The sequence below is a fragment of the Diadema setosum genome, chromosome 11 (genome assembly GCF_964275005.1).
Source record: "Diadema setosum chromosome 11, eeDiaSeto1, whole genome shotgun sequence".
NCBI lineage: Eukaryota > Metazoa > Echinodermata > Echinoidea > Diadematoida > Diadematidae > Diadema > Diadema setosum.
This window is the reverse complement of record NC_092695.1, coordinates 2,627,984-2,644,302: the sequence shown is the minus strand read 5'-3', so window position 1 is coordinate 2,644,302 and position 16,319 is coordinate 2,627,984. Positions and strand designations below refer to the sequence as shown.

The window sequence follows — 16,319 nt, the reverse complement described above, 5'->3', positions numbered from 1 at the left end:
TGTATAGCTATACTCAGGACTCATTCAGAATGTTTGTACAACATATCAATACGGAGTTCACAATTTATACTTTTGTCGTAAAGATGTGAACGCTGATAAAAGAGAATAACAATAAATCTTTCCAGTGATTATTGATTATAACTGATAATTTATTTGTCCACAACAGGACCGTGTGATAAGTCGTTTAAACTCGTGTGTTTGTCTGTGAGCGCGTATTCCTATTTTTATTTCATGTCTTATTCTTATCATTACCTCTGAAGGGGGTTATAAAACCCTGCCGAAAAAAAGCAACACACACACACACACACACACACACATACCGTGTGCTTCTGCTATTAGAGAAACGGTGCCAAAAGGACCAAGTTAATACCTGTAGGCCTATCTTGCAGCAAAAAAAAAAAGAAAAAAAAAAGACATTTTTATAATAGTAACTCTGTTCAGGTACAAGAGAAAGTGGTAAAATAACCTATGAATAGGAGTCTGATAGTAGTTTACCGCGGCTTTCTTTATGGTTGGTGAGAATACTTCAGAGTTGCAAGCATAATGCTCCCCCCCCCCCCCCCAAAAAAAAAAAAAAAAAAAACCGCACCGACTTTAAGTGAAAAATGACGAAAAGAATAATGTTTGCGTCTGTTTTATGTACATATATATGTGCCGATCACAAATGTCGATTTGATATAATTGTATTGTTTTGTTGTTGTTGTTGTTGTTACTGTTATTTTAGCCCTTTGCTTTTTGCTTGCTTAGTTGTCCGCTCTGAAAACGAATAAATATGTAATGATTGAAAGGTCTAGCGTCTTTGCACGGTAAAAACATCAAACTATCAAAGGATCCCTACTGTTTTGGCAACAGACAACAGTGAGAATATATAATTTTAAAAAACAAGTTTTGTTTTCCATTTTCTGCTCTTATTTTATAAAGTAATGCAGAGCATGTGAAAACCCTATATGGACAGCCGCGGCTTGCTAATTGTGTTTGGCCAAGGTGTTGTGGTTACTCTGGCCACTAATACGTTGCAACACGCCGTACCATTGTTTTACCTGTTTTAATTAACACGACTTGGCAATCTGTGGACCCTACTCACATGAAAATACCGAGAAATGCTGACAAACGCGCAGCCCGTAGCGTCTTGCCATACGCGTCAGAAAGTAAAAGCTAATTAGCATGTATACGTCAAGTGTCTATAGATTTATCTGTCTGTCTCTCTCTCTGTGCTTTTCGATGGCAAGTACATGATATACTGTAAAGCAGAACAGTGATTGCAACTGCGTGAAACTTAAGGGCCCGAATTCACGAGGCTGGACAAAAACCGTAGTTTTGTATGGGGCGCCAAGTGTCGCATAAGCTATTTCGTTACGAAATCAGTCATTTCGTCGACAAAATGTTGTACCACCTTCGTGAATTCGGGCTAAGGGATCTCACAACGTATAGGAGATTCAAGTATCACTACATTATGCATAATAGAATGCATCTCCATTTCATTCCCTTCATTTATTTTTCTTATAGCAATTTTCCATCCATATTACATTTGTAACATACATGAAATATCAACGAATAGTATAAGCAAATCAATGTTTACGAAAAGTTAGGGAATAGAGAATTTAAATAATATTTCTTAATGCACGAGGGATTTGAATCAGTCTGGAGTAGGTCACATTCATATTGGATGATTAAGTGTGCAGGGTAACCCACAGAACCCACATCACAGAACCAACAGAACGTTGCCAGACATGGATTTTTAGTTGAGAAAAGATTCTAAAATAGTAGACTTTAAGCTTTAAAATGATATACAACTCAATTCAAATGGACTTTCCTAACTTTTTATCAAATATATGTTTAAAACAAAATACACCCTCATGAATGGTTTGTAGACCCTATGAAAGACAGAGAAAGGGGGGGGGGGGAACCCCCTCTGAAGTGTAGGGTCTATTCAAGCGCTTAATCTTACCGAACTGCATTCTGTGCAAAGGGCTTTCGAGAAATGAAAAGGGGGCTCGAAGAAACATCTAATCACAATATTCTACAAAAATGTGTTCTAGAAACAAACAAAAAACTGTCAATAACATAATTTACAATTCGTTTTGATCCCAAATTTTAGAATGATATAGAATTACTCTTTCAGAAAAGTTATGAAAAACCCAAGACTGACTAGGTTGGCCAGTAGTATCACTTATTTTGAGTTCCCACACAAAATCAATGCGTGCGACTTTTGCTTTGTGATGCACGGTCAACTTCAATATTCAGACTTCAGCGAGAGAAGAAAAGTAAAGTTGTCTGCTTTTATTGCTACTAAAAATAGTGTCTGAAACGAAGGCACATTTCAATTTTCAATCAATTTATTTCAATTTTCAACTGATTTCATACTTCTCGTAATATATGAAAATTACACCAAAAGTAATAGCACAAGTTCTTGTAAGTTCTTGTACCTTGTCAATAATGTACAAAACAGACAAAAAAACATAATTATACAGCACATATTTGTACATGATTTACACAGTAAATATAATGTTTACTGTTCGGGTTGTACAAAGAGAGGAATGACGGGACCTGTACATAAAAGCAAGCTTGTCTGGCTGTACGTAAACCCGGATAATCAGTGTTCATGAAAGAAAGACGGAGAATGGATTAAGACCAGGTAATATACCAAAGAAGGGAAGCGAGAAATGCTTATGTGATTAAAAAAAAAAGGAAAACAACTATATTAAAATGTGAACCATACTTGTAACCAGCTATCATTAAATGATAGCAAATTTTGCTGTCAGAGTAGAACTTGATTTACATAATACTATACACTGATTGAATAAGAAACTAAAACGTGTGTAATTAACATTCACTTGTGTACGTACAAACGTATAGATTTGGACACGTGACGTACTCGGGCGCTTAACCACTGGCAAACACATGCACATAAAAAGAAAGACATACGTACTGATAGTACAATTTCATAATGATGCAGTAATATTAACACGTCGACACAAACAGGGAAAACGACACACTGATACACGCACACACACAAACACACATACAAACACACACACACACCAATACAATCGTAAGAGCAATCATAATTCAATCATATTCTATCATAATTGTACCATAATTGCTAAGGTAATGTCACATTCAGGAAATATCTTCGATATATTTGAAGTACATGTATACTCTCACCAGAGGAATCGAAATTTAAGTGATGATATGATTTTGACAATTAATTGTTCGTACCCTTATTTTCTATGTTCTTACATCCTTCTCTCTGTATGTGTTTTTGAACTTTTTTAGATATTTTGAAATGAAATAAAATCCCTCGAAGGAGGATAAAGAAAAAAAAATAATTGTACCATATCTTCATTTTGCATTCATGCGCTAGAGCATAAAACCTGTTTTATTATATTCAGTTTTTTCCCTCATTCTGTTCAATTACATATATATAATTTTAGGTAAGTTTCTTGGGCTCCAACGTGTTCAAGCATCCGCTTATAGTAGTAGTCCTTCTTGTACATAATTTCTTAGGTAATTAATTTGCAAATTTGTTAATACATTATTTTGCTAATGGAATTTTATCCTTCGAATCACGTATATATTGTAATCAATATATTGATTATTTCATAAGATATCACAGGAAACAAATTTGATTTTTGTGTGAATTTGTGTTGAAGAAAATCGAATAAACAAACAAACTAACAAACATTCACATTCAAACACACCCGTGATTGGTGCAGACCCCGAGCTTACTGATGTAGTTCAAAAGAGGCACTCACATTTAAACATTGTATAGCACACACTGACTTACTGTGTTGCGGTTCGAGGCACTTTCAAGAAATATTTAAAAATCTTAATGCCGTCTGAAAAAGACAAAAAAAAAAAGTAACAAGACTGTCCCAAAATTGAGCAAAGAAAGGAAAATGTTCGAATATCGACTTGGATTGTATAAATATCGGGTTATTCATGAGCCAAGTTCTGGGATAACTCCACGTGAAAGTGAAAATTCCATGTCCGCATGGCCATCTGAATTGTGTCGATTTTAGGCAGTCAGGGCTGTATGATTTCAGGCTAATAAATGATCCTGAAGTTCGTTCTACATCCCACGATTCGATGTCGCTTAATCACTATCATTCGAAATGTACACGGCTATTGGGGATCACGATTATTCATAGATCTTAAGTCAGTGCCTTTGATCTTCATTTATCTGCCACGTGGATGTATCCGCTTGATATCAGCGCTCACGTTAGTGTAAAGTAAGTGGAATGTGTATGTCGGCTCGGGGTAGACAATGTTGTTAAGTCCATCCCCTCTGTAGCGAACTTTGAACGTTTTCAGAAGATTAAACCTGAGAAAATAGGAAAACAGAAACGTCAAAGACCAATGAACTGCATTATGATATTTGATTTGTAAATCAATAGACAATATTATCTGTTTGAAGGAACGTCTGTTTCGGGTGAAGAGGGTAGCAAACGTGATTTTTTTTTTTTTTTTTTTTTTTTTTTTTTTTTTTTTTTTTTTTTTTTTACAAACACCCATAAACACACAGACACACAAACATTTCTCTCTCTCTTTTTTTTTTTTGGGGGGGGGGAGGGGGGATAAATCTGTTTCAAACGTTTGTCGCACGACTAGCGCTAGATAGCCAGCAACGCTGGCAAAATGGAAGGGCGCCCTCCCTGTGAGAACGGCGACTACCTGATACAAACGTGAGGTCCGTTCATTACGAACTATGCTGCAGCTGCTCTCTAGAAACACACGATGACGATGTGTTACATTATGACCCACCTATTTAAAGCAAGCGGTGCTCTCTTATGGTGATGTCGGATGACGTCATAGTATCCAATGGGGCCGTTTGGCCGAGTTATGTTTAGGTGATTATCCACTACTCTCAGTCGGATCTCATCATCCTCCCCGCCCCATCCCCAGTATACGTTTGGGAAGCCGTTGATCTGCAGCATCTGAGCCCTCGTTAGCCCTGTCACGGCTCCGAAAAAGTTTTTATACGCCAGTCTTGAAAATTATAGGGAGAAAAAAGGAACAAAAGAACGAACAAAAGAAAATAAAGAAAGAAAGAAATGATACACGACCGAAATAATGCAAATGAAAGATTTTCGTAAGACATATGATAAACATGGCACACGAATTGAATTACTAGTAGATGTATAGTAATTTGTATATTGAATCAAGAGCAGTGTGTCAGGGGTATAGGTTCTGACACGGTTATGCCAATACACCGTTGGGTAGGGGTAGCCTAAATAGTTGCGGACGGCGAAAGGTTATACGTTGAGTTTTGGTACGATTTATCAGTTGACGTGGCCTTTCACATAGGAAATTAATCCAGTCGTTTAACACACACTGTATCGATGCATGTGATGTTGCAGTGGCAGTGGCATTTGAATAGGTTGTGTAATGATGTATGGAATGTGCTTTCACTCTATTAAAAGACACATTATGGACAAACACCAACAAGCTAGAAAGCTGTTTTCGATGAGGTTTATTCCAGCGTTATCTTACCGCCATGAAATGCTGGAGGGGTGAGAACTGATTTGTATAAGTCTTGTCACTCAAGATAGTGATTTTCAATGTCTATTTTTGAAAATCTAATCTGAGCACCATGCTGACACAATAAAATATTGTATGGCAGAAATGTTAGCATGATAATTGTCACGGACCTCAGAGTGTTCGAAGAGGAAAGATCGTTAATGGATATATCTACATGATCTTAAAACTTGCATTTTAACATCTATGCTTTTTGTTTAAGCTCGGTACAGAGTATCAAAATTTGATATAACAATTGTTGTGAGGAATGTGTTTCTTTTTTTCCAAATTCAAAGAAATCACAATGAACAAGGTTGATGATAAAGCAGTTTCACATAAGAATACATGATTGTACGCTCTATAGGAAGCAAAACAAAACAAAAGAGCATGTGTAAATTCTACACAGTTGAACTTATTGGGCAAGTAATATTATAATGGAGGTACATTTAACTGGAATATCATATGTACGCCTCCTATGACATAACCCTTGTTTAGTGTATTACATTCGGATTAATCTGCTCAAGAACCACAATAATTATTTCACAAATCTAATCATGGCATTATCAATTCATGTACTACAAGATGTGAAATCATATAATTTGTCTGGAATGTGGTCCTTTAATCTAGTCCACATTTATATTATTGTATTAGTCTGTGGGACAACCGTATGCCTACTTGTAATTCCACCGATCCGCACCGGACAAGAAATGTCGCGGCATGTCCGTGCAGCCGTAGTAGTTGCGGTCGTCGTCGGGTATGTGGTCGACATCGTGGAAGATAAAGCAGTCGTATCTTGTGAAGTTAAGCGCCTCTAGGAATCCAACATTCATTAGCATTGCTCGGTTGAATAAGTCTTGGTTAGCCTATTTGCACAGAAAGCATTTTGGATAGAAAAAATGGCAACGACATCTAGCAGTAAATGCGTCAGAAAAACGACAGTGTAAAATTGCTAAGGAACGCTGAACAAAACAAGTCTCAATTTCTAAGCATTCAATTCAATCTACTCTGTATACGCTGTTATTTTCGCGAGGGTTTTATTTTCGCGAGCTTCGGGCTGATCGCGAAATTAAAGACACGCGAAAATATTACCCCGTCATACCTTATGTACAAATTGATGACAAAATGCATCCAACGCTGGCCGGACCAGAAAGCGGCTGTTAACCAGTCCTGCCAGTACGTACACATAATTACTAGTAAGTACGCTACCGTGTAACCGATTGTGGAAGTGCAGTATACGATGCTAAACATGCATTGAAATGTGCAATCTCCGTGCTACGTTACCCTACGCGAACGAAAACCGGCTCGACGTGGTTGGGTGAGGCCTAGGGATGCATGTAAAACTTTCGCAAGCACTAGCGCAGCTCTGAAACTTTGTCGTCTACATCTATTTGTTGTAACATTTGGTAGGTACTTGTGAATGTCGTGTGTGAGTGTCTCACTGCAAGTGTTTGTAATAATTATGGTTTCATTTTAAAAATCTTCTACTGTGTCTTTCGGTAGTCATGTTTGGGAAGTCACAATGCAAATGGAAAAAAAAAAAAAAACGTTACGAGTGCGTTGGCAAGGGTTTATAGTGACCTCGTCTACAGCCACTATGTCTATTTTCCAATTGGTCTACTGGCAAATCGTCTATTACTGATTCGTCTAATACCCATTTGGTCTACAACTTGTTTTGTCCAGTACCCATATTGTCTAATAGTCACTTTGCCCACTACCCGTACTGTCTTATACCCAACTCGTCTAAGGAGCATTTCGTCTACTAAACAATTGATCTAATAGCCAAATCGTCTACACTCACAATGTCTATTTGCCATGTTGTCTAATATTCATTTTGTCTACTACTACTTAGTCTACTCCCACCTCGTCTACAAGTCATTCCGTCTACATTCAGTTTGTCTAGTTATCATATCGTCCAACCCTTAGTTTGTCTATACCCAATGGTCTATACCCATCTGGTCTACTCCCAACTCGTCTACTCCCAATTTGTCTACTCTACTCCCAACTGGTCTACTCCCAACTGGTCTACTCCCAACTGGTCTACTCCCAACTGGTCTACTCCCAATTGGTCTACTCCCAATTGGTCTACTCTCAACTCGTCTACAATTTATAACTCATATTGGTCTATACTCGTCTATACCCAATTGGTGTACTCCCAACTGATATAGTTTTACTCTCAACAATTTACCCAAACTGATCATTTCCATCTGGTCATGCTAATAATGAATATACCACTTTGTCTAGTGTCCAGTCCTTCTCACTGTCATGAACTATTCATATTAAACCCTGCCCTTGATTAGCACAAAAATCAATATTAGACTATTTTAGTTGTTAATTATTCCGCACATGCTGAATATAAAGACATACTAATCAATGGTGAGACATGACACAGACAGCTTGGCAATGCATTTGTACAAAACTTAGTGTCGGAGCGTATTTGGTCCTACTTTCCCATTTCCCAGCATTAGAAGCCGACAAGTAAGTATCTAAGTTCATTTTTACCATACTTATGATTGTGTATCAAAGTTGAATGGATGGAGTGTTGAAGTTTGGACATATAAATGCTGCATGATTGCTTCTGATATAAATTACACATCCACCACAAAAATAACACAGCAAGTTTTTCGCACTTTGACATTATCTTTTTTCCTTTAAAAAAAATTGTCATAATTAGAACATAAAAATTTTAACCAAATGGGGCACCAAGAGTATTCAACCTATTTCACTGGGAAAAAAGAAACTGGATGAAGTATACTTAAAGGGGAAGGCTAGTAACTGATCAGTGGGAATCAGTGGAAATGCTGGGAGATGATTGTTCCAATCCTTATGGGATTCATTCATGAGTTCATTGTATATCTATTGTTGGGTGAAAATGATTTGCTTCAGAACGGTCTCATATTCAAGTAATGTGCAGATTAATGCCCCGTCACTGACCAGGGACGCTAACCTGGAAGCATTAAACTGCACATTACTTGAATATGAGACCATTCTGAAGCAAATCATTTTCACACAACAATAGATATACAATGAACTCTTGAATGAATCCCATAAGGATTGGAACAATCATCTCCCAGCATTTCCACTGATTCCCACTGATCAGTTACTAGCCTTCCCATTTAAATAAAAAATAAAAAAAAAATATAACTAGTAGACCAGTTGGCAGTAGACTAGTTGGCAGTAGACGAGTTGGCAGTAGACGAGTTGGCAGTAGACGAGTTGGGTGTAGACGAGTTGGGTGTAGACCAGTTGGGAATAGACCAATTGGGAGTAGACGAGTTGGCAGTAGACCAGTTGGTAGTAGACCAGTTGGCAGTAGACTGACTGGTTATTAGACTAATTGAGTATTAGACAAGGTGGTTGTAGACCAATTGGCTATTAGACAAAATGAGCTGTAGACTATTTCATTCATAGACCTAATGATTAATAGACGAAATGGTCAATAGACATAATGGGTGTTAGACGAAATGTGACTTAGACAAATTGGACATTAGATAGAATGGTTAGTAGACGAAATGATAATTAGACTAATTGGCATTTAGACAAAATGGTTGGTAGACGAGTTGGTAGTAGACGAAGTGAGTTTAGACGAGATGGCATTAGACTAGGTGGACAGTGGACAGGGTGGTTGTAGACGAGGTGCCAGTTTACCTTCGCGAGCGTTTGAACGTGTTTCTCGGGCTTGGCATTAGACCCTACTACTACTAGTATCAATCGCGAATTCAACAACACGCGAAAATGCCACTGACTACCGTGATTCGCGAAAATATCTGTACGCGAAAATATTGACGTATACAGCATATCTTGTTTATTCAAGCACAAGGCTGCCACGCCAGGCCAAAAGGAAATGAATTACATAGTAACATACAGCCGTATACATGATAAGATATGAAATTAGCATATTAAAGGTAGGGAATCCCATTTGCATGCCTTATATGATGAGTTGTATAAATACAGTGGTATGCTGAAGAGAGTATCATTTTAGAAACTCCCATAAAGTATTGAAAGTGGAAGGTATCATTTAGTACATTTTTATTGACCGTTAGATTTTGAATTGAATTTTTTTTCGGGGCTCACCGTAAATTCCAGTACATCACTAGGCTACCTTTGCAGACCCATGCACTGCATGTGTGTCCATCATGTATATTTTGTGAAGAAAGTTCATCAAAACTTACAAACATTTCTATATACATTCTTGCCGCACACTCTATATGTTATTACATCAGCTCTTATGTGTTTATAAATAAAAAATGCAGAAAACTGCAACAAAAAGGCTTAAGTGTGGCTGACACACAGAACTACTGAGTAGTTGAGTTTTGTGCATTATTCAAATTGTAGATAACTGTTGACTTCCAAATTTCTCAGCAGTGGCCTAAATAAGTCCCCTGAGGTTCGTATTTAATGTTTTGCTGCATTTTGGGAGGTCTGTAAAAGGTATCCCCTACCTTTAAAAGACAATGCTGAAACTGTGAACAAAGTTCAAGTCCAGGAAAATGGAAAATACATGCCCAAATCGATAAGAATATCAATTACTAAATTATCATAAATAGCCAATCAAGACATCCACAAATCGAATGAAAAAGAGAAAAAAAAATGAAAAAAAAATAGATAAATAAAAATGGTCCGAGACCTGTAATGGCTGAATAGCAAATACTATGTCCAGGAATTTTTTCGAAGCATACTGAAAACAGTCACGATAAAGCAACTAGTTTTGATGGTATTGCCGTGACTATTGGCCTTATATAACGATACATGAAAGCACAATGTACTGTACTATTGGTGACGGCGTTCATCATGGCAACAGCAATAAGTACACAGTAATGCTATGATAATTATACACCCACGTTTGCATAGACTGCAGATTTAGGAATCACCTCTTTTTTATTAGTGGCCTCACTAATATCATTCTCGGATTTTTTTTTTTTTTCGTTCAGCTCCGGCATTATTGTTACTCTAACAATAAAAGTGTGATGTAAGGCAGGATTGATACTGTCTACGGATGAATTGAGCTCGAAGTCCAAAGTACAGTATTATTATTCACTTGTATCCACTGTATCACAGCGCTCAACTCAGTAATTTTGCGTGCTGAAAGTTCTGACATACAGAATGTCGGAACTTTCAACACGCAAAATTATTGGGTTGAGCGCTTTGATACAATGCTAACTATGAAGCCATGCAAATGCTTCAAGAATAATTATGATGATATACCTGAGCAAGGGAGAGAAGAAGAAGAGTTCAAAAACCAAATAATTCAGGACATATTTATGGGGTTAAAAAAGCTGAGGAACGCTTGTATTTTAGCACAATTAAATAAGGGTTCCACATAATTATGTTTTATTTAGTGTGTGTGTATGTGCGTGTGTTCATGTGTTTGTGTTTGTGTGTATGTGTGTTTCAGTGTTTGTTTGTTGTTTTTTTTTTTTTACATTCTGTAACTCGTGTTGATGAATTCACGCGCAATTTTTCACCAGTATGTAACAAAACTCGATTTGAGAAATTTCGCCAACGAATTTTTAGAAATGGGAAAAGGGGAACTTGCATACTGTACATATAGGTGGGTCGATATATATTTTGCACATGGCATACTGCGTGGTGTCAACAGCTGTTCATGCAACTACATTGCTGCCTATAGGGCATCACCTCTACAGTGCTCCATGGTTAAGTGAATGAGATCAATAGAGAGATTTTCATAAAAAAAACCCTTTAATTTCTCTAGGCTTCGCTAGACCGTAATTGGATCGTTTTTGTTTGGCATTTTGATTCAAACCTTTTGTCTAGCATGATGATTGAAACCTTTTGTTTGGCATTTTGATTCAAACCTTTTGTGTGCATGTACAATGAATGTGTGTGTGTTTCTGCGTTTGCGACTGGTTTTTGCATTTTCGAAGCTCGTTTTTATTCTCTGTGTTTAATTTTCCTCACCCTCTTTTTTTTTTTTTCTAGGACACACCGTGGGACAGAAAATTACTGTTGATCCAGTACGCACCAAGCTGGCTAGACTAAAGTAGACAAACATGGTGTATGAAGCTATATGCACATTGGATGGTGGGAAGAGCACGCTGTCATGTGTGTTTAAATGGGATGCTAGATGGCGTTGATATTCCAATTTACTTCTAGTTCCTGATAGCAGCAACACAGTATGTTCACTTAGAATAGCCAAGTTTAACTGAAGAAAAGAGAAAAACTAATGACATGTAACTTAGCACAAGGCTCTCTTGAGTGCTCTTCATCCTTTTCAATATTCTGCTATTAGTCTTCATGTGCGTTTTTTCATCCTTTCTTGTTCGAACAAGGTAGTCACTTGTGCAGAGTGACAAACAAAAACGTTGTAATGTCATGGTGGTTCTTAGAATGGTACACATTAAAATTACAGAGTGAACAAATGGAATACATCGCTGTGCCTAGGTCTGTTGTGAAACCGTTGCAGAGTTTATAGCTCTATTGAGTAGGCTGCTTGGTGAGAAATTTGTCTTCAGTACAAAAGAAACAGACGATACCGAAGAGTAAGGCGATAGCAGTGATCGCGAAGGCGATACGTACGTTATCCAGTGTTATGTCACCGTCGGCCACCGCACACTATACGACTTTCGGTAGCACGACCAACAGACTTTGGATCCGAAAAAAAAAATCACAATAACCTCAGAGTATTCACGATCTTTTTATTTCAGATCCAAAGTCGGCTAGTCGTGCGATTGATAGTGTGCTGTGAACCTAGAGTTAGCAGCTGCAGTCGCGAGCTTGACTCACCTGCTCGACTACGAAGAAGGTAAATTCGAGCAGTTGGCGCTTCAGCATCGGGGTAAGGTATCGCAGAATGATCGGCAGATGATGGTGACGATCTCGGAAAGGAATAATAATCGCGACCTGTGCAATACGAGAAAACGACAGGCGTGACTTATTTTTTCTATTTCAATTTCTATTTCAACTTATTTTCATGTTTGCCAAGTGTAATGATGTCATGCAAAGAGAAAAAAAAATGTTAACACAAATCCAAATGTTGAAAGTTCAAATTAGGTGATAAATCTGATACTGGAATGAACAACTGCCTTGATAGGAAAATAAACCTAGCCTAAATTGTCTGTTTACAGTAATATTGGTCACTATAATCTTGCAAAACAGGTGAAGTATGACTATGAGGGGGGCCTAAAAAGTCCTAGTATTAGAGTCCCGGAAAAAAACCGTATGGAATAGAGGAGCACAGAAATCTAATGTACATCAACGTTTGAGGGGAAATAATTAAAAATGTTATAATGTTAATATGAGAATCCGAGACAGACAGAACACACACAAATAACATGCGCGCAAACCCACACACATAAGTATTTTTTAATATAATCTATATGATAGTTGTTAGGTTGTGTGTCTTGATGTGAGTTTGTATTTGCATTTTTTATTATGATTCTCGCAGAGAACAAGACACGGGAGACAAAATATTCAATCCTTTTTAAAATCCACAGTTAGATTTCAAAGGTAGCCACAATCAATGATGAGGTACCCACATAGTATAAGCATAGTCTTTTGGGTGGGTGCTTCCTTTTTTTTTTTCACAAAATAGATAAATATGTATGTATGTGCCTCATCCTGTAATGACTACAGATATATACATGCTTTTTTTTTTTTGCTTCCATAAAACGCATGTCGAAATTCGCGTATATATTTTCGCACATTGAGATGAAAAATTAAATGAAAATGAAGAACATAATAAAGAAAACTGAAGTAAATTAAATGGTACTAGAGTAGATGACTTCTGCATTCCATCGTGTACATTACAAATTTTCTTCAGGTATAAGTGTTTCACTAGACATACATATGATATTGATTATGATAACGATGCTACATAAAATTACAGTGTTAAAATTGACAAAATTATAATAACAGCAATGACAATACGAAAAAAACAAAAACCAAACAAACACAAGCAACATCCAAGACGTACCACTATAGGCATATATGTCAAAGAACTTTGCAAGTCTCGAGGTTTGAAGGTAACAAGGATTGCGTAACATTTTAGTGGACCTCGATTGGACAAAATCTCCGAAACAGAATCCTCAGGAATCGTGGGTTTTGTTGTGTGTGTTGTTATAGTTGTTGTTGTTGTTGTTGTTTTTGGTATTTTGTTGTATAAATTACAATATGTGTATGATTTTATTTCTGTAATTCACTAAGGGGTAGATTTTATTTTAAAATTGCTCTCGCTTTCAACGAATTGTACCTCTTACCACTTCGTCAAAGTATTTTACTGTCTATCTGTTTGTGAATACTGAATAAATTAATGTATGAATTGAAAAGAGAAAAAATAAGGGGTTATTTTTCCCAATTTCGGACAGACTCAGAGAATTTCATATCTTACAAATATGAAGTTTTTTTTTTTATTCAAGTAAGCCCTTTATCAGATAGAGCAAAATAAAGCGTTTTCGATGATACTTTAGATGTTTTATAATATTCTTCAAGTTATGATAGAAATCCTTTATTTCCTTATCATTTACTTAGTTTCCTACCAAGTATTATCGCAAATATATGAAATTTACATTAAACAGCACTTGACGTTTGAGTTGGTCTGGTGTCATCTATAAAAGTTCATACGAGAAAATGCATGAAAAGTTTGAATTCTTGCAATAATACTAAGACTTGACAATACACTAAGACTTGATTTGAACTATTGAGAAAACGCTTAAGTGCTCTAAATAGTAATATAATGTATTTCAAAATCGTGGTGGACATTTTGACAAACTTAAGTCTACAAACGCAAGACACTCTAACGATGTACCTTCCAACGTGGACGGCAGTTTATCGGTTGCCAATGCCCACCTGGCATGTACAGATAGGATCCAATTTGAATAGACGTCGAATTCAGTACCGAGAGTAAACTGCTGCTATTTTTCTTCACCACCTGGCCCCGTTTGATGGTTGCAAGTTTCTCTTGAAGACCGTCGTTTGCTAACGCCACTGCCTTCATCACCTCGTCAGTGGCATTTCCGAGAACGATATCAACTGACGTCGACATCGATATATCACTCAGGTTCAATGTTTGCCTACCGACTGAAGAAGAACAAAATACTGAAAAACAAACAGCCTATGTACTACAAACAGAACACGGTCTTAACTAAAAATTCATGTCTGGCAACTTTTTGTTTGTTTTGAGGTGCAGGTCACATATTCTGAAAGAGCAGACTTTAAGCTTTAAAATGATGTATAACTTAAAATTAAATGGACTCTCCTAACCTATCTAAACATTGGAAAGAAAGCACAAACTCAGGAAAAGTGTGAACTGAGAAAAGAGGCTCTGAAAGACAGTGTCTATTCAAGCGCTTAATCTTTACCAAACCGTGCTGGCTGTGCGATGAATGGGACAAAAAACAGGAAGTAAACCACCGGAGTAAAAACAATGAAGGGATTATCAAATCAAACTGAAATTAAATATGCCTCATTAACACATTCTGTCCATAACTAACGCCAACTTTCAAAGCAGTAGCACTATCCTTTCAAAAGTTATTAGAGTTGAAAGTGAAGAGTGTGGACAAGGTTTTTCAGGAATGAAAAAGGGATTCTAAAGACACACCTAATCACACTATTCTACCAGAAATGTTCGAGATAAACTGCAAAAAAAAAAAACCAAAACAAAACACACACATTTTCCTGCCCGTTTTATGACACCAAATTTTAGCATAATGTAAAAGAAGACCTGCTCTTTCAGAAAATATGAAAAAGTCAAATTCGGCTAGGTTGACCCATTTCACTTAATTTCAGTCCTCACGCAAAATCAGTGTGTGCGACTTTATGTTCGTTTTGAGGTGCACGGTCACAAATGGTCCAATATGAAACAAAAATATTATTTTAGCGTCTTCTTATTCTTACCAAGGCCTGTGATGTTATGTTCTTCACATGTCTTTCGATATCCTACGTCAGGTAGACGATCTGGAAACCAATAATAATAATAATAGCATTACGCAATGAACAGCAGTGACGACTATCATACCAATAGCTGCTATTGCCGCAGCAGCAGACATTAGACATGATTTCTCCAAATGACTAGCACATAGAATTTAAAGAAAAATCTACGTTTTCATAATGCTAAAGGAAATCCCTTAAATCACTTAAATCTCAGAATTGTAGTAACAACAACACACATGATTTTGATAAAAACGGTAGACAGAGGTGTAGAACTATTAGGACATGCAACAAAAGGAGACAGAATTGAAAGCCATCATACTTTCTGTTTATTTTTTTCTTGGAAACATTATTTGGGGAGCTATCAGGCTTTATTCAAAAATGTGACCGTGCATCACAAAACAGACAAAAAGTCGCACCCCTTGATTTTACGTGAGGACTCAAGCAAGGTGAAACCAAGTCAATTTTGAGTTTTTATTCTGAAAGAGCTTTTCTTCTTCTACATTATTCTCGAGTTTAGGATCATTGATTGAATGAGAAAGTGGATTTTCAGTAATTTTTCTACAACCCCTTTTTTTTCGTAGAGTAGTGTGATCAGGTTTTTCTTAGAGGCTCCTTTTCATTTCTCAAAAATCCTATAAACCTCTTCACTTTCAAGTCCAATAATTTTTTAAAGGATGATGCTACTGCTGTGAAAGCTGGCATTTATCATAGGCAGAATGTGTTGATAGAGCATACTCAATTTCAGCTTAATCTGATAATCCCTAATTCATTGTTGTTGCTACAGTGGTTAACATCTTGTTTTTGTCCCGTTCATGGCACAGGTAGCACGGCTTAGTAAAGATTAAGCGCTTGAATAGACACAGTACATCAGAGCCTCTTTTCTCAGTTCATACTTTTCCAGAGTGTGGCTTTCTTTC

The 16,319-nt window shown here is 36.9% G+C and overlaps 1 protein-coding gene across 1 annotated transcript; it reads right to left on the bottom strand.

Moving 5' to 3' along the window:
- Positions 1–4,179: 4,179 nt before the first annotated feature.
- Positions 4,180–14,515, bottom strand: LOC140234935 (beta-1,4-galactosyltransferase 6-like). Its single transcript, XM_072314975.1, has 5 exons — positions 14,279–14,515; positions 12,259–12,375; positions 6,193–6,380; positions 4,765–4,989; positions 4,180–4,324 (listed from the first exon to the last, which is right to left on the bottom strand). The coding sequence occupies exons 1-5, from the start codon at positions 14,513–14,515 to the stop codon at positions 4,180–4,182; spliced, it is 912 nt and encodes a 303-aa protein (XP_072171076.1).
- Between the last annotated feature and the right edge of the window lie 1,804 nt (positions 14,516–16,319).

Bases quoted from the DNA above. Each gene is read 5' to 3' on its own strand.
- LOC140234935 (XM_072314975.1), bottom strand. From the start codon at position 14,515: ATGTCGACGTCAGTTGATATCGTTCTCGGAAATGCCACTGACGAGGTG. The intron at 12,376-14,278 runs GTACATCGTTAG...CGTATTGCACAG, and splicing joins ACTGCCGTCCACGTTGGAAG to GTCGCGATTATTATTCCTTT. The intron at 4,325-4,764 runs GTGGGTCATAAT...CTATTTTCTCAG, and splicing joins GCACCGCTTGCTTTAAATAG to GTTTAATCTTCTGAAAACGT.